A 19,239-nucleotide genomic window follows, 5' to 3' on the forward strand; every position below is an offset into this window, starting at 1 on the left:
ACGAAGCATGAGAATTGCTTGAACCCGGGAGGCAGATGTTGTAGCGAGCCAAGATTGCACCACTGTACTTCATCCTGGGCAACAGAGCAAGATCTGGTTTAAAAAAAAAAAAATCTGGTCACAGGATACAGCAAGCAGGGGACAGCTTAGTAGAAAATCTGACTATGATGGGGCTCAACTTAGGAAATGGTGATGTACATGTATAAAATATAAAGAAGGGTTTAGAGACACAGTTGTAGTAGTTTTGTTTTGTTTAAACACCCAAAAACTAGCAATGGTATTTATTTTTTCAAAGAAAATAGAGAAGGGAAACCAAACATATCATAAACACTTATTCTCAAAAGCATGTTATAAGCCATCTTGCAGAAACAAGGTCATGTCAGGTAGAATATCCCAGACTGTGTACACCAGAAGCAGTTCCACAGAACTGTAGGGCCTCTCACCTTAAAAGTTGTGGTGCCATAGAGCTTGGTAGTGTGAACTGTCTCCGGAAGCACATTAGTGATGTTGGTGATAAATTCTTCCAAGTACTTACAGGATTTCTCCAAATGTGTTGTGTTGATAATAATCTGGACGAGCTAGAAAACAACAAACACATGTAAAAGTCATTTGACTATTCACCCCAGAATGAATGGCTCCATATGAATATGCTGGTACAAGACAAATGAAAGGCATGATGGCAAAGGTGATCCATATTCTGGCAAAGCACATGTTAAAGCATGGGCGTTCATTTTACCTCTTCTAGGAAGCCTTTGATAAGGTCAGGTTTTGTGTCCCCACTCAAATCTCATCTTAAATTGTAATCTCCATAATCCCCAAAATCCCATGTATCAAGGGACAAACCAGGTGGAAGTAACTGAATCATAGAGGCAGTTTCCCCCAAGCTGTTCTCATGATAGTGAGTGAGTTCTCATGAGATCTAGTGGTTTTATAAGGGGTTCTTCCCACTTTGCTCAGCACTTCTTCTTGGCACCTTGTGAAGAGGGTCCTTGCTTCCCCTTTGCCTTACGCCATGATTGTAAGTTTCCTGAGGCCTCCCAAGCCATGCTAAATTGCAAGTCAATTAAACCTCTTTCCTTATAAATTACCCAGTCTCTGGCAGTTATTTATAGCAGTATGAAAATGGACTAATACAGCATTCCAAAATATTTTGTATTCACCCTTATTATGGGTTATCACTCTATTTGAAAGGTATGTTTTCTTCTGTTTAAAAAAGATCAGACTAAGGACAAAAATTGCTACTGTTTACCATGGTGCCTGCCAATTAAAACATTGTCAAATGAACTAAACAAATAATCACTAAATGAACAGAAATAATTAAAATGGCAACAAGATGTTTCAAAATTATGCATGATGAAGAGAGAGATGTTAGGAGAGATTACAATAGCTAATAAACTCCATCAGTTTGTGGAAGAAAAAACATGGGCATCAAACTGAAAGTAACCATGAAATTAACCACTTACTTTATTATTATTACTTATTTGATCATGGAAAAGTTTCTTAACTTTTATAACCCTATCTCCTTATTTGTAAAATGTCAATAATAATGTCTACTTTACAGCGTTATTGTGAGAATTAAATACTCTGTTGTTAACATTATCTTTTCTTACATAGAACAGATTATTTAAAAAAAGGATGTCTTCTACAAATTACTTGAAGAGAAGATGAAAAAGAATAACTATTATTGTCTGTATAGAATTAAGGATTCTGAAGAACTTCATAATTCATTTTCCTACATTGTTTTCCCATAAACTTGGAAAAGTAGTTAAATGGACATAATTATAACTTCCATTTTATTATAACAGAAATGAAAATCAAGTGATTTTCTTTAGATCACATAGCCTAAATGGAACTAATACTACGTCCCATACCTTCCAATTATGTACTCATCTAAATGACGTCTGCCAGTGCCTTTTAGCATAAGCATAACATGGTAGCCCTGACGTGCTGCATGATTGTGTACATTAGACTAAAATATAAGATTCTGGGTCTGCAATCAACTAGACTACTCCCTGTTCTGATTCTACTCTAGTAAAAAGAAGAGGGAAAATAAGTGGTATCTATTACTTATTGCTTAACTAACAAACTATTAAAACTATTCACATTCCCTAGAGTCTAAAGGAAATACAAACAGGAAATAGAATGGAACTCTTTTTTTGTCTCTCTTTACTACATCTTTACTTTGCATTTTTACAAGAATGTGTCTGATGGCGAGTTTCTGGCAGGTAGGGGGAGTTTTGCTGTTTAAGGCAATGAATTAATCTAGGTCATTTGGTCTAGTGAGATAGCCAGAGGGATGTGGAGTGGCAAATGACACAAAGCAGAAACTGGAACTAAAGATGAAGTTTATAATACATGACATTTCAAAACAATTTTGAAAAGTTGGAATTTTATTTTAGTAAGAATTATGTTATGCTCTGGAATATTAAACAAAAATACAGATAGGACTGTAATCAGAAAATACATTCTTACTTCTTCCATGTCATCCAGCACAGGATGAAAGAGCATACTTCATTCTGAAAAAGTACATGTCCACTCATAATGACAGTGTTCTAGTACTGGTTTCAACTAAGAAAAAGAATACCCTTCCACTCCACTAAGGATCATACTGACAATCTTAGGAAAATAACTACTTTGAAACACAGAGATACAATTCCAACAAATTCTCTTAGATGAAAAGTTAGGGCAACACTGGGACTAGATCTCCATATTTTCCTTCACAACTCATTAGACAAGTTCATATACATCAGCTCCCTTTTCCATTCATTCCACAGTCTGAATTCAAGATTTTGAGTTTTGAACACAAGACTACTATATCCTATGAAACTACCAAAAACATCAACCTTTTACTTTGGAGTGCTCTAGAAAAAGATAACCACCAAAATAAGCAATTCGTCACTCTCTTGCTCTCATCATTTTCTCCTTTAAAGGAGGACTAAAATCATTTTAAAACATTTAAATCGTCTGAATTAAATCATTCTTATTCCTGAGTGGGAAGGTGGCTACTGGCAAGGTTGTCTTGATGTGGAAGTCAGAAAATTAAGAGAGTTAATTTGGAGAACTGAAAAATTTCTATTTTAAAATCAGTATTACCTATGGAAACACATTCTGTCTATCAAAAGAAATCCTAATAATAAGGAGGAATCATGTCATGTTATTGAAATAAAAAACAGTGGCAGTCAAAAAGAAAATTGTCCTGTTTTACAGGATATTGGCAGTTAAACTTAAAAAAGGGAGGTGGTTTCACTGGGTACAGTAGTAATTTCCTATGATTTTTAAAGATCTGTCAACAGAAAAGATCATCATGAATTACATCAATTGGTTGTCAGTCATTTTTTGAAATGTTTCATTGCTGAGCATAGAAGAGACTATTAAGACACTGTAGGATTACAGCAGATACCATGTCATTTTCAGAGAGAATATTGTCTGTTAATGAGGTCTAAGTGATAACTACTCCTGAATGACAGCTACCAAAATCCCTACAAGGGCATTTACTAATGTAAAACCAGAAGCTTTGGGCATAATTTCAAATTAAAAGATAAAATAAAGCAATTTCAGATAACTTTCATCAGAGTTTGAATGCCCTTGATGATATTTTTACCAACTACTTCCCAGTATCTTACAATCTATAACACTGCAGTAATCCAAAGTATCCTAAACATTATTTCAATGACACAAATCTGACAATAGATCAAATAGTGATTATCTCTTACATAAAGTTCTATGAGAATTGTCAAAAAAGAACATTATAAATCAAACAACCGTCTCTCACAACCAAAATGACACAAGTCACTTAAGTGAAAAACCATTAAGAATCAGAAAATTCTTCTGTCTCTCCTTCCTTGTTATCAGAGAAAATCTAAGGAGAAAGGCACAAAGCACACTGTGGAGGTCATTTCTTTTCCCTTTTTTTTGGGGGCGGGGGGAGGAAGGCAGGAAGGAAGGGAATAAGGACGGTAGGGAGGAAGGAAGGGATGAAGGAAGGAAGGGAGGAAGCGGGGAGGGAGGGAGGGAGGGAGGGAAGGAGGGAGGGAGGGAGGGAGGGAGGGAGGGAAGGGAAGAAAGGAAATCAAGCAATGAAAGAGACATTGCCGACCTGGATCTAGAGGTTTACAAGTTGATTTCCTTTTTTTTGAGAGAAGGAAAGAAAAAAAAAATAAGTAAAGGAGAGGAAGAAAGAGGGAGAGTAAATGAAAATATTGCTTTATTTTGAAAAAAATTGGGTATTAATAATGGCCAATCAATGTTTCATTTAAACTAATGGGTAGGTGTGATGTGGTATTGACAAGAATGTATATTTTGTGTATTTGAAGTGGAGAGCTCTATAAATATTTATTAAGTTTACTTGTTCTGGATCTGAGTTCAAGTCCTTGATATTCTTATTAATTTTCTGTCTCATTGAATCTAAGTCTCCTATCTGGGTGTTAGGATCGTTAGCTCTTGTTGTTGCATTGATCCTTTTACCACTATATCTTTGTTGCTTTAAAATCTATTTTATCCGATACAAGAATTGCAACTCCTGCTTTTTATTTATTTATTATTTATTTTTGCTCTCCATTTGGTTGGTAAATCTTTCTCCATCCCTTTGTTTTGAGTCTTTGTGTATCCTTGCATGTGAAACAGGTCTGGATGTAACATGCCGTTGGGTTTTGGCTGTGTCTTTTGATTGGGAATTCAGTCAATTTAAATTTAGGGTTACTGCCATTTGATGTTGACTGGCTGTTTTATCCATTTGTTGGTGTAAATTCTTCTCTATGTTGGTGCTCTTTACTTTTTGGTGTATTTTTAGAAAGGCTAATACTGGTTGTTTCTTTCTGTGTGTAATGCTTCTTTCAGAAGCTCTTGTAAAGCAGGCCTGGTGGTAATAAAATCTCTGAGTTCTTGCTTGTTCATAAAAGATTTTATTTTTCCTTCAGTTGTGAAGCTTAGTTTGGCTGGATATGAAATTCTGGGCTGAAGGTTCTGTTCTTTGAGGATGTTGAATATTGGCCCCCACTCTCTTCTGGCCTGTAGAGTTTCTGCCGAGAGATCTGCTGTAAGTCTGATAGGCTTGCCTTTGTGGGTAATCTGACCTTTCTCTCTGGCTGCCCTTAGTATCCTCTCCTTCGTTTCAACCCTGGTGAATCTAACGATTATGTGCCTTGGGGTTGCTCTTCTTGAGGAATATCTTTGTGGTGTTCTCTGTATTACCTGGGGTTGAATGTTGACCTGCTTTGCTAGTTTAGGAAAATTTTCCTGAATAATATCCTGAAGGGTATTTTCCAGCTTGGATTCATTCTCTCTGTCGCATTCAGGTACACCTATCAAACGTAAATTTGGTCTTTTCACATAGTCCCACATTTCTTGGAGACTTTGCTCATTCCTTTTTATCCTTTTTTCTCTAATCTTTTCTTCACGTTTTATTTCATTAAGTTGGACTTTGACCTCTGATATCCCTTCTTCTGCTTGAACAATTTGAGTGTTTAAACCTGTGCATACTTCTCGGAGTTCCTGTATTGTATTCTTCAGTTCCATTAATTCACTCATACTCCTCTCTAAGTTGTCTATTCTCAATAGGATTTCATCAAACCTTTTTTCAAAGTTCCTAATTTCTTTACGTTGGCCTACAACATGGTCTTTTAACTCACCGAAGTTTGTTATTATCCATTCCTTGAAGAGTGATTCTGTTATCAGGAGGCGCTCGTTCTCCATCAAGCCTTGTTCCATTGTCTATGTGGAACTGTGATCATCTTTAGAGGGAGAGGCGTTCTGACTTTGAGTATTCTCAGCTTTTTTACGCTGGTTTCTTCCCGTCATTGTAAATTTATCCTCCTGTCGCTTTGAAATTACCAACTTTCAGATTAGGTCTCTTGAGTGGACGTCCAGGTTGTTAGTTCCCAGGGCCAGAGCAGCGGCGTTAAAACTGATGGTGCTTTTCTGCCCAGGATTCTCCTGTCGGGCTTCCTTCTTGTTTCCGTAGTAGGCAACTCTGCCTTCCCGGGGCTCCAAACCTCGGTCAGAAGGGGAACCGGTCCTGTTTACTCTGCGCCAAGCGCTGCGGCGTCAAGGTGCCGGCGGAACCGCTGCGCCGACCACGAGAGTCGCGCTGGCGACTCGTTTGTTTCCACCACTGGGGGATCTTCTGCTCCGTGAGCGACCAGAATTTGTCTGAAAGTGTGGCGTCCTCTAGTTCTCCACGCCTTCCCTGAGAGCTACAATCACGGGATGTTAGCGATAGGCCATCTTGGATCGTTCCTCTTTTCCTTTTTTTAATTTTACGTTAAGTTCTGGGATACATGTGCAGAACGTGCAGGTTTATTACATAGGTATGTGGGCCACAGTGGTTTACTGCACCTACTGATCCATCTTCTAAGTTCCCTCCCCTCGCCCCCCACCCCCCAACCCCCAACAGGGCCCAAGAAGCCCTGGTGTGTGTTGTTCCCCTCCCTGTGTCCATATGTTCTCATTGTTTAACTCCCACTTATGGAGTGTGAACATGCAGTGTTTGGTTTTCTATTCCTGCGTTACTTTGCTGAGGATGATAGCTTCCAGCTTCATCCATGACCCTGCAAAGGACATTATCTTATTCCTTTTTAAGGCTGCATAGTATTCCATGGTGTATATGTACTACATTTTCTTTAGTCTATCATTGATGGACATTTGGGTTGGTTCCATGACTTTGCTATTGTAAACAGTGCTGCAGTAAACATATGTGTGCATGTGTCTTTAGAGTATAGTGATGTACATTCCTTTGGGTTTGTACCCAGTAATGGGTTGCTGGGTCAAATGGTATTTCTGGTTCTAATCCTTAAGGAATAGACATACTATTTTCCGCAATGGTTTAACTAATTTACATTCCCAGCAACAGTGTAAAAGCATTCCTATTTCTTGTGGAGGTTATTTCTCCTCCAAGCCTGCTCAAAAACACTCCAGTGGAACCTGAACCATGATGACATTCTATTCTTGACAAACCCCAGAAAATATCTTAATCATCTTTCATAGTTCAAAACTTAGCCCTAAATTGCAAGAAGAGGTTTCCATTCCCAACTATAAATTATTTCTGGAGTATACACATCTGCTATTAAAACTGCTTTTTAGCATGTTTCCCAAAACAAACAATTCAGTACAATAAAGCTTCAACAGGACTAATCCAAAGCAAGAAAATGAGAAGTCACACTCCTCTTCACACCACCAATGCCTCTCAACTGTTAAATTTGCAAGACTAAAAACTAAATAGTATTGGTTCTCATTCACAAAAATGAGCTATCACTGAGATTTCAAGGGATTTGATCTCCATTTCAGCCAGTCAGGGTACAAAAAAATTGTGTCAACCACTGATTTTATACCATCTCCATGATTAAAATACCTAAAACACTACAATTTATGAAACTACTGCTTTTGAATTCCAAGATATAGTGCAAAGTTTATATTTGACAAGACTTAAATACAAAACATTTTAACAATGTGAGCAATATCACTTCTGTTAACAAAAGAGGAGATAAATGTATTGTGGAAAATGAGAGGATAGAATCATGTGGTCATCAATCTAAATTATACTAAAAGCAAAGAATGAATACAAAGCATTGGTCATTTCTTCAGGTCTCTATTACCATATTAGGTATGTGTAGTGCACTACATCACAGTAGTGCCCTGTGATCATAAAATACAAATACTGAATATGGTATCACTAGAAGGAACTCTGAACTTCTTTCTCCATATTATAAAAAATTAAACATAAATACTACTGTAAATAATGAAGTAGCAGAAAAAAAATAAACCCAATTCTTTAGAACTAGTATTGATATGAACTAATATTATTACAGCTTCCAGCTAAACATGGTTTAAGAAAATATACTATCATGCCTGGGCACGGTGGCTCACGCTTGTAATCCCAGCACTTTGGGAGGCCAAGGCAGGTGGATCGACTACCTGAAGTCAGGAGTGTGAGACCAGCCTGGCCAACATGGTGAAACATCATTTCTACTAAAAATACAAAAATTAGTTGGTTGTGGTGACACACGCCTGTAATCCCAGCTACCTGGGAGGCTGAGTTAGGAGAATCTCTTGAACCCAGGAGGTGGAGGATACATTGAGTCAAGATTGGGCCACTGTACTCCGGCCTGGGAGACAGAGTAAGATGAAAAAGAGAGAAGAGGGACAGTAGAGGGGAGGGGAGGGGAAGGGAGGGGAGGGTTGGGGAGGAGAGAAAGAGAGAAAGAGAAAGAGAGGAAGGAAGGAAGGAAGGAAGGAAGGAAGGAAGGAAGGAAGGAAGGAAGGAAGGAAGGAGGAAGGAGGGAGGGAGGGAGGGAGGGAGGGAGGGAGGGAGGGAGGGAGGGAGGGAGGGAGGGAAGGAAAGGAAGGAAGGGAAAGAAAGAGAGAAAAATATATAATCATGCTGGCTAGTTTCACTTTAATTCATGTCCCCTATTCAAGAATGGGCACATAATGCTACCACATAATCACATTAACTGGCACAAACCAATTCTTTATTTTCCACACCCCCAGAGGACTACATCACACCTTCTTTCTCCTTCAACTCCCACGCTTGCACTCTCATCTGTACGTTTAGTGAAGACCCTGAATTCGCTGGGAAAACTGAACATTTGGAGCCAGCCAAACACTTTCCCAAGTACTATCATTTGCTTTCACACACTCTGATTCTTATCTGTTACCCAGAGGTGAACTTGACACTATCTAATGCCAATCCCTTTAATTGTGCATTCTATCTTAAACTCTCTTACTCAAGGACATTGCACCAGAGATTTTTTTCCCTTCTCCTACATCATCCTTTATCTATCTATCTATCTATCTATCTATCTATCTATCTATCTATCTATCTAGATACTGTATCGTTCCCACAATAAATAACAGGTCTTAAAACATAAGACCAAAGAAAACCTGTCTTAATCCACTTCTCCTGCTAGCTATCACCTGATTTCTTTGTTTCCCTTGGTAACAAAATTCCTTGAAAAAGCTATCTTATATTTGCTGTCTCCAATTCTTCTCTTCCCATTCTTTAATTTTTTTATTTAAATAAACTCTTTATTTTAGGATGGTTTTGTATTTTTATTTACAAAAAAGTTGCAGAGTTCCCATATACTCCTCACCCAGCTTCCCTAACATCTTACATTACTATAGTACATTTGCCACAACTAAGAAACCAACACAAGTGTATTACTAATTGAATGCTGTACTTTATTCAGATGTCACTAGTTTTTCCTTAATGTTCTTTATCTGTTTCCGGATTCCATCTGAAATACTACATTACATTTAGTTGTCATGTCTTAGTCTCTGGTCTGTGACAGTTTATCAGATTTTCCTTCTTTTTGATTATACTGACAGTTGTAAGAAGTACTGGTCAAGTATGTTATAGCATGTCTTTCAATTTGGGTTTAATATTTTCCCACGGTTAGACGGAGCTCATGGGTTTAGGGAGGGATAACACAGAGGCAAAGTGCCCTCTCCTCATATCATATGAAAGATACATAATATCAACATAATGTATCACTGATGATGTTAACCTGGAACACTTGAGCGAGGCAGTGTCTGCCAGGTTTCTTCACTGTAAAGTTACTTTTTCCTCCTCCTACCCTCTACTTTTTTGTTTGTTTGTTTTTAAGATGGAGCTTTGTTCTGTCACCAGGCTGGAGTGCAGTGGCATGATCTCAGCTCACAGCAACCTCAGACTCCCTGGTTCAAACGATTCTCCTGCCTCAGCCTCCTGAGTAGCTGGGATTACAGGTGCACGCCACCACACTCAGCTAATTTTTGTATTTTAGTAGAGATGGAATTTCACCATGTTGGCCAGGCTGGTCTCCATCTCCTGACCTCATGATCTGCCCACCTTAGCCTAGCAAGGTGCTGGGATTACAGGCATGAGCCACCACACCAGGCCTACCCCCTACTTTTTGGAAGCAAGTCACTAAGCACAGTTCACACTCACCTTGTAGTGGCAACAATATCTATATTAGTTATTTGAAATTCCTCTGTGCAGGAGCCATTCTCTTTAAAACCTACTCAATCAGGAGTTTCCTACCATCATTTTATTAAAAGTGCTCATATCAAAGTCACTAACTTACTCCAAATTGCTAAATACAATGGTAATTCTTCACCTTCTTCTTATCAGTCAGCAGTATTTGTCATAATTGAACACTCTCTCATTCTTTATATGCTTTACACACTCCTGTTTTTGTTTTGTTTTGTTTTTTCCTACTTCTCTAGTGGCTCCTTCCCAATCTCCTTTGTTGGTCCCTCTTTTCTCCTGGTTTCTTAATATCAAAGTACCCAAAAGTTCAATTATTCATCCTCTTTTCTTTCCCATCTTTATTCATTCCCTTAGTGATAGTATCCAGTTGCATGACTATAAATATTTATATTCTCCCAAATTGTTATATCCTGGCCAAACCTCACTCCCAAGCTCCAAATTCATATACACAACTGCTTACTCAACATCTCAACTTATATGTCTAATAAACACTATAAATTTAATATGTCCACAATCAAATTCCCAATGTTCTCTTACTGCAGATTTAGCTCTGCCTCAAGTTTTTCCTATCTTAGTTCATGGTATATACAGCCTTGTAGTTGCTCAAGTCTAAAAATCCTGGAGTTCACTCTTTACTTTTTCTCTTCCTTTATATCCAATCATCAGGAAAGCATGCTAGCTCTACACTTAAAATTTTATCACTGTCCATAGCTACCACCCAGTCTTACTAGATTTTTGTCATAATCCCCTAACTGGTCTCCTTGTTTCCACCCTACAGTTTATTCTCACTACCACGGGTCAAGGTGATCCTTTCAAAATATAAGTCAGTTCATGTCATTAAACCAAATCCTACAATAGCTCCTCATTTCACACAAAATAAAAGCAAAAGGCTTTACAATGGCCTACCATGAATGCTTGATACCTCTCTAATCTAACTCATCGCTTTTCTTCCCCTTGTTCACTCCACTCCAGCTACCCAAGCCTCCTATTCTTCCCTGTACTTGCCAAGAACTTTCCTACTTTCAGGCCTTTGCTCTGGCTCTAACCTCTGCCTAAAATGCTTTTCTTCCTGCAATAATAACTCACCCTCAAGATGCTACTATAAAAATAAGACCAACCTAGAACATCTACCAGAATTCTGATTTCCTTAACCCAGGTGCTTCTTCTTTCTTCGAATTCATTACCTTAAATCATACTACAAATTTTCCTTATTTTGTTTATTATTTATTATCTGTTTTCTCCCGTAGAATGTAAGCAAATATCTTTATTGTTGTTGTTGTTCACTGATTTATTCTAAGGGCATGGAATCAGTGCCTAATAGAGAGCACATATTTTAAAAATTGTAAAGGTAATAAACAAATTATCTTATATAACATCTTGTGCTAATCTTTTACTTCTCTTGAAAAACTCCATTTCTGTATTATTCATCAGTGCTTGACTGCTTAGACCTCTTAATAATAACAGGCAATATGCATAGAGTATTTGCTATATACCAGACACACTAAGTACTTTACATGCTCATTTAATCTTCACAACATTGCTGTGAAATACACGCTACCATTGTCCCCATTTTACATAGAAAGGAAAGCAATTTGCCCAAGGGCACAGCTATTAAGAGGGCCAGAATTGGAACCCAGGCAGCATGCATGAGAACATACAATCTTAACCAATACTCAATTGCATTTTTCACAGATCTTATGAGGCACCCCTAGGAAATAGCCATTCTCACTAAATAAATAATGAACAGTCACATAAAGTTTGAAAGAGAAAGGCATTCATGTTCTAGTGGTGCTAAAACTGAAAGGTAATGTTGAATTGGCTTAACAAGAGGAAACAAGCCATGAGGAAAAAGGACAGAGCATATGCATAAAAAAAGAAAAGATGTGACTGTGTAACCCCAAAACAGAGTAAACAATGTGTAAACCCACAAGAAGGGCAGACAGACAGACATCGGTTTATAGGAAATCTCAAGTCCTAAGAGAATTATCTGACATCTTGAAATAGGATTCTCTAAGTTTTGTGGGCTTACCATAATTCTATTATTTGAGTGGATTTCTGCTATCTAACATAAAACCATCTCTAACTAGAACAATATCCATGTTACTACGGACCGCTTATAAAAATCTCAATTTTTGTTCAGATGAAATAATTAAATCAATATGGAAGGCAGTACAACATAGTAGAAGTGAATAGGTTTGGGAGAAAAAAAATTAGATTTACGTCTAATTTCTACCATGTTTGCTAGCTGTATGACCTCAGGCAATCTCCTTGGACTTTAATTAGACTGTCTATAAAATGGGAATAATAACACATGCCCAGCCTGCTTCAAATGTTACTGTATTAACCGAAACAAAATTTGTAAGTGGGCTTTGAAGGATATAAACTGCTCCACAAATATTACCTATTATGATGATGATTCCAGATGTGAACTCACTTTAGTTACTCATAAAGAAGGATGCCTTCTCTTTCCAAAGGTAGATAGTATAATTATTCAAACTGTGTCTGGTTGGTAATAAATAATAAATCACTTTATGTGTATGTGTCTATACATGTACACACCACCATAATAACCAAAATAAGTAAAAGTGTATAAATGTTTCTGTATTCATATGCAAAGATATTGAACGTATAGTCGCTTAAAAATACCCAATGACTAAGGAAGAAATAACATTTAGTATTCAATGAAATGCTGCCAAGAATTACATGGTTCTTCCTTGATAATCTCCTACTGATTCTTCCTATTATTAGCTGACCTGTACAGTGTTTCCTGAAACCCAAGCTGAAAAGTTAGGCCTTTCTCTTAAAATGTCACAGTAAACCAATGGCACAGCCAGAACTGAACCCAAGATTCTTCTGAGGTCAAAGCTATTTCTATCAGACCATGTTCTTGCTATGCTACTTGTTATAACATTGTTTTTAAGAGATTGCTGAATTGAATAACATAAAAACAGTTACATGAAGAGTTATAATGAAGAGATAGTTCACAAAATAAGTAATAAACTTCCTGTCCAGAAAAAGAAAACACTATAATCTAACACAAGCAGGACTTCCTAATTTTCACTCCAACTTTCCTTTTCTGTAATCTTCGTGATTATAAAGGAAGTTAGCTATTTTTCAGATACATAAAGGAAAATACCTAATATTTCTGTACCAGGCAATAGAAAAGAAGCTCTGTAAAATCAGGGGATTATCCCAAATAAAGTCCAAGGTAATTTTCAATTGAAAGAAAAGTTTGCTATAAGTAGAAATTAATCACTTCCAATGTCCTATCTTATAATTTTTTAAAAATCTTAATTCAGAGAAAGAGAAAATAACTCCAAAATCAGAAGTAAATGCTCACCTGGCTTCCAGCTGTCTTTACCTATAGGTCAGTATCATTAACCTTTTGCTGAATTTCACCATCATCGTTGACATGTACATTTTAAATGTCAATTTTTCCTAGAGTAACTGACTTCCAAACTGCACCACCTCTATAGGTAAAACAGATGGCCAACAGCCTTTCCCTTTTATTGTGAAAAAAAAATTCTTCTAAACTCCTCTCACTTTAGGCACACTACAACATCCAGTGAATAACAGATTGAGGCTACTATGCAATCTTGAGTTTCCAAGAGAGAGAACTTCACATCTTTTTAAATTTTAGAACTACACACCAATAGACCAAATTCCATTTGCCAAGGTACTGCATTCAATATATGTAAAATATCCCTCCTCTCTTTATGAGATTCCATAAACCTCTATAGAAATATGACTGTTGCCTTTCTTGCAGATTTCCTTGATCCCAAATAGCTAGTCCTTTTGCAACAGATTACAAAGTGATAAAGAGTAATTTACCTTTCATACACAAGATAACTCAAAAATAAAGGCTGAGTCTGACACTAACCAAGACCTATGACTGCAATATCCTTGACATCAATAACTGATGCAAGCAAAATGTGATTCCACATTCTGTGTTTGTACATGAACTGCAATTCATTTGATTGGAACCTGATGCTCACTATATTCTAAAAACATATATATTTTCATATAATCAATGGCAAGTAAGAGAAATTTATCCTAACAACTTCAGAAAGAAAAAAATGTTTAGTAAAAACAATGAAATTAACAAAATGAATTTTTTAGAAAAAATAAATTTCTCAAAGGTGACCAAAGAAAAGAACAAGGAATTTCATTTTCCACTTTCACCATTAGTGGCCTATCAGGATGAGCATGTAGAAAGTTATAATGAATTCAGACATAAGGCCCAGAGCTTAGGACATCTGTCCACATATTGGCTTGGCTGCCTTCATTAGGAGCAGGTTTACCTCAGTAAGCCCAATATTCTTCCTTTTAATGACATTCTGCAGAGAGTTGCTCAGAGTCCTGGTTAGCAAAAGGTTTGTTGATTTACGAATCATGTCATCAACTTCAGTTGAGCTGAAAAAGAAGCACTACGAGTCAGCCATAGCAGGTAGCAGAATTATTTAGGCAAACAGGGTGCCAGTGGTACTTGTGGTAATAATAATAAAATAATAATAGCAGCAGCAAGTAATATTTATTGTAAGTGAGATAAAGCACTATAAAAAACTCTCTTAGCTCTTATTGGCTAAAAAAATATCATTTGCCTTCATTTTTGAAAACTGGTTTCCTGTCTACAGACTTCTGGTTATTTTTTTTTTCTTTGAGTACTTTAAGAATGTCACTCCATTTTCTCTGACTTGTATAGTTTCAGAAAAGAAATCTATTATAATTCGTATCATTATACTATCATATAATTTTTATTTTTGGGAATGCCTTCTAAACATTCTCTTTACCTTTAATTTTCACCAGTTTGAATATGATGTCTTTAAATATTTTTGTTTGTTTCTTGTTCTTGCTATTATTGATCTGAATTGGGGTTCTCAAAATCTTGAATTTCTTGTTTGATGCCTTTCATTATTTTTTGGAATATTCTCAGCCACCATCTTTTAAAGTCTTTCTTCTTGTCAGTTCTCTCAGTCTTCTCCTACTTACATCATTTGAAATTGCCCTACAGATCTTGGGCACTTTGTTCTATTTGTTTCACCTTTTCTTCTGGGTTCCATATTCTCAGGCTAGCTCACAGTACACTGTTAGCAATACATTAAGACTTCAGTTGTTTTTGTCATTTTACATGTACGGCAGTTACACCTTTCCGATTCTGCCACAAGTGTGGGACTCTGTCTCCTTAGAGAGACAAGTCTCATCTTAGTTTTCAGGCTACTTAGTTTCCTGGTAACTGCACCTCTCTGATAAGTTCCGGGAAAGTTTTAATTTTATAGCTTGTCTGTCCCATTCCCCTCTACATTGTTAGAAACAGAAATAGAAGTATTTCATAGTAATTTGTTTTAAAAAATGCTGTGTGTGTGCATGAATTCACATGGAAGCAAGATTAAAAGAAAAAACCATATAAGAAATGTTATTACTATGTGGTAGAGTTTGGGGTCATTTACATTGTTCTTCTTTGAGCAGTTCTATGTCTCCTGAATTCTTTACAAACATCTAATTTTATTATCATAATGTGAAAGAGGAGCTCTGATATATGTATGTGTAGATATTCTACTTTTTTAAGTTGAGTATGAATGCTAGAACATTATTTTACCATAGAAATGTCATTTATTTGCTATTTTTAAAAATCTTTCAAAAAGAAAGTTTTGTATATTCAGAACTCATGCAATTACAAATTTTGTCAATATTTATCATGCTCTTCAGCCTCTTCTGTCTAGTGTAAAAGAGAAAATTAAGAGAATTATTCTTAAAGCTGCATTAAAATCTGAATGCAAGAATTTCTCATTTTGAGAGCCTGCATTTAAAAGAAATAATTGGTTTTATACAAATTGTCTCATGTTCCATGTTAACCTCCACTACAAAACAGATATGATGAGAAAGCAATCTCTGTCACTCCAGGTTATAAGGTAAGCATATTGTAGGATATAAGATAAATGCCAACTGAAGGATAAAAGGCATCCAGCTTTTTTAAAAATCTGCCTGAGTTGAATGCTTTAATTTTAAATGTGAAAAATATCAAAGGAAGTTTTCAGGCAAAAATTTAACATATTCAGGCAAGAAAAAGGCATCTGACATTATCCTGTTACTAATATTATTCCTTTGCCATATTACCTTTCCATCAAAAGAAGATAGAAAAAATAATTTTGCAATGAACTTATAATGATTCATCTGCAATAATATATCTAACATACCCTACAGACAATTATCTGATATAAGGTCACTTATATTAATTAAGTGGGGACCAGGATGGTGGGGGATGGAAATCCAGGGTAAAAAAGTTTTGGTTTGTAACTTCAAAAGACAAATCTCATTTTCAAGAGAATTATTTCTGTGAAAACAATTACATTTTCAGAAAAAAGGACAAATTAATTGTACAAACCCCATGTTTCGTTTATTTTCTTAGTAAGAATAGTTAACAAAGAAGTGGCTCAAACTATTTCCCAACTATTTTTCTTTTCAGAATAGCCTGGCATACCATGCTTTTCATTCATTTCATACATACACTCATTTAAAAAAAAAATCTGAGCTGGGTACAGGGGATATTGTGCTGAACAAAGATAAAATGTTTCCATCCTGCAAAAGGAATTTTCTAACAATCTCATTTGTGTTTAGCTTGGCTTCTATGTTTTGCCAGCACTTATCATTAATTGCTCAGCTTCTTAATCAGACTAGGTACTCCTCGAAGACAGGGACCACATTTTCAGCATCTTAATTATTTCTCTACCAAGCAGCATCTGACACATAATATATTAGCCAAAATGTATGGTAAATTAACCAATACTTGAAAAAAGAAACAAAGGAACCTACACTTTAGCATGTACAGAAACATACATATACAAGAGCAATAATGTTTCCAAAGGATTTTATCTGATACTCCCCTTCTGGTCTTAACATTTCATTAAGTAGAATGTTAAAATTAGTATTTTTTGTATATATTTTTTTCTTTAAAGATGGGGGTCCTGCTATCTTGAACTACTAAACTAAAGCAATCTTCCTGCCTCAGCCTCCCAAAGTTATGGGATTACAGGACTGAGCCACTGCATCCAGCCTATAATTTTCTAGTGAATTCTCATTAATAGAACACATTAAAATGCAAATCTATAAAGAAAGTCAAAATTAAGATAGGTAACATAAACCTTTAAAATTATTCAAGTTACCAATCTTCTCTTTCATCATGACTATATAAATATAGCAGTGCTATGCAGTGAAGAGCTAATTATTAAGATTTCCAAAATCAGAGCTGATGGGAATATCAAATGTTTTTCAGAATATCTAAATATATGGAGTCACAGTCTTAGCATTGGTTGCATTTCTACTATATCATACCTTAGATGAAGATCTTCCGAAAACTTCAGACAAGCGTAGATAAATTCTTTAATTTGGTTGTAAACTTTTGGCACAAACTCGGAGAAAGGAAACTTTTTTGGAAATGACTGCTGTAAATGCAAGAAGTAATAAAATCAAATTACAAACCAACAAACATCGAAGATATTTATAAATTATTTAGGTTGCATAAAGAACATTATTCCACATTGTAAATTATTTCCTTAACAACCTCAAATATAATAAAATATCTCCCAAAGCTTTCTGATATTAAAAAGACATAAATTTAAATAAAACAGTAATTCAAATGTCCTTCATCATGGAAAGAGATAAACAAATTGTGTTACATACTCAACAATAAAAGGGAATCAACCATGATACATGCAACAACTTGGATGAATCTCAAAAGCATTATGTTATTTCAAAGAAGTCAGTCTCAAGAAATTATACACTATACAATTCCACTTATATGGCATTCTAAAAGAGGCAAAAGTAGATATAAAGAGTCCAGGTTGCTGGTGTCCCGGGGCCGGATTAAGGGAGGGGTATTATAAAGGGGCATCATTAAAGAATTCTTTTTTTGGTATAATAGAGCTGTTTGGTATCAATATTGACATAATGAATACATAACTAAATGAATTGTCAAAATCAAAAGAATTATATACAATGAAGGGTAAATTTTATGTTGTGGGGAAAAATTACTCTAAATTATAATAAAAACAAGTATTCCAAAGTGTAAACTGAATTAGAACATCCACAGCAATCCTCCAAACACTTCAGAGGTGACAGCCATCTGCTGATTCCCAAATCAGGAAATTCTGGTCTTCCCCAAAAAAAGTCCTTCATTGTCAGAAAGGTGACTAAAGTAAAGAAAAACAAGAAAGAAAGAAAAAGAAAAAAGAATCCTTTGAAAGTGTTTTAGAGATCTAACTCATTGAGTTGAAGGTAATGCTTTCAATGAAACTGATGCAATGAAAGCTGTTAAGAGGATAACAAAACAACCAGAGAGGTTTATTTTAAAGTATTCCTTACCTTTTCCAGTTCTATATCTTGAAATGGGAATTGTCCTACTACCTTTTTGTACACCTCTTCACTTGTTACTGGTATAGGACTGTAGTTGTCAGAATCAAGTATGTTTCTACAAATGGAAGGACAGACAAAGAGAAGGGAAGGATAAACAGATGGAAGGGAAGTGGGTTAATCACAAATACTTTTCTGATGAACTCTAATCCTAATACATATACTACAACCCAAAACAATCATTGCCCAGTCCCTACTATATTCCTTCCACAATATAGGTATTTGGCTTTAGATTTAAAGAAGACAAAAAGAAAACTATACTCTGAAACAAATGGATCGCAATTATAAACATGATCTCTTAGGATCTGAGATTTACAAATAGGTCAGAACATTTTAATGTAAGTGAGAAGTAAACAGCAAAAGAATGTATGCTCTAGAAAAGGCAAAGAGAATTTTCTGCTTGGTTTCATATGACATATGAACATATATTTGTGTAATTATTATTAGAGACAGGGTCTTCCTCTGCCACCCAGGCTGGATTGCAACAGCATGATCATAGCTCACTGTAACCTCAAACTCTGGGGCTCAAGCAATCCTCCCACCACAGCCTCCCAAGTAGCTGAAACTACAGTCACTTGCCACCATACCAGGCTAATTGTTTAACTTTTTGTAGAGATGGAATCTTGCTATGTTACCCAGGATGGTCTGAAACTCCTGGCCTCAAGGGATCTTCCCACCTTGGCTCCCAAAGTGCTGGGATTACAGACATGAGCCACTGCCCCTGGCCCATTGATAGGTTTTTTAAAATCATGTTCTATTCTAACTTTTGAAATTTACAAATAGAGTAATTTCAATAATAAGTTCAAACTATTTTCATTTACTTCACCTATTGCTCTATATCAATGATGACACTTTTTTAAAAATCTATA

The 19,239-nt window shown here is 36.0% G+C and overlaps 1 protein-coding gene across 6 annotated transcripts in view; it reads right to left on the bottom strand.

The window, feature by feature from the left end:
* Positions 1-19,239, bottom strand: part of EXOC6B (exocyst complex component 6B) — a 694,189-nt gene that overhangs the window by 319,339 nt on the left and 355,611 nt on the right. For all 6 annotated transcript variants that reach the window (XM_078349070.1, XM_035272275.3, XM_035272273.2 and 3 more), the window contains 4 exons: positions 18,323-18,428; positions 17,294-17,403; positions 14,266-14,377; positions 444-578 (listed from right to left, as the gene is read on the bottom strand). In XM_078349070.1, coding sequence (XP_078205196.1) covers positions 444-578; positions 14,266-14,377; positions 17,294-17,403; positions 18,323-18,428 — 463 coding nt within the window. The remainder of the gene's footprint in view (positions 1-443; positions 579-14,265; positions 14,378-17,293; positions 17,404-18,322; positions 18,429-19,239) is intronic.

The sequence above is a fragment of the Callithrix jacchus genome, chromosome 14 (assembly GCF_049354715.1).
Source record: "Callithrix jacchus isolate 240 chromosome 14, calJac240_pri, whole genome shotgun sequence".
Classification (NCBI taxonomy): Eukaryota; Metazoa; Chordata; class Mammalia; order Primates; family Cebidae; genus Callithrix; species Callithrix jacchus.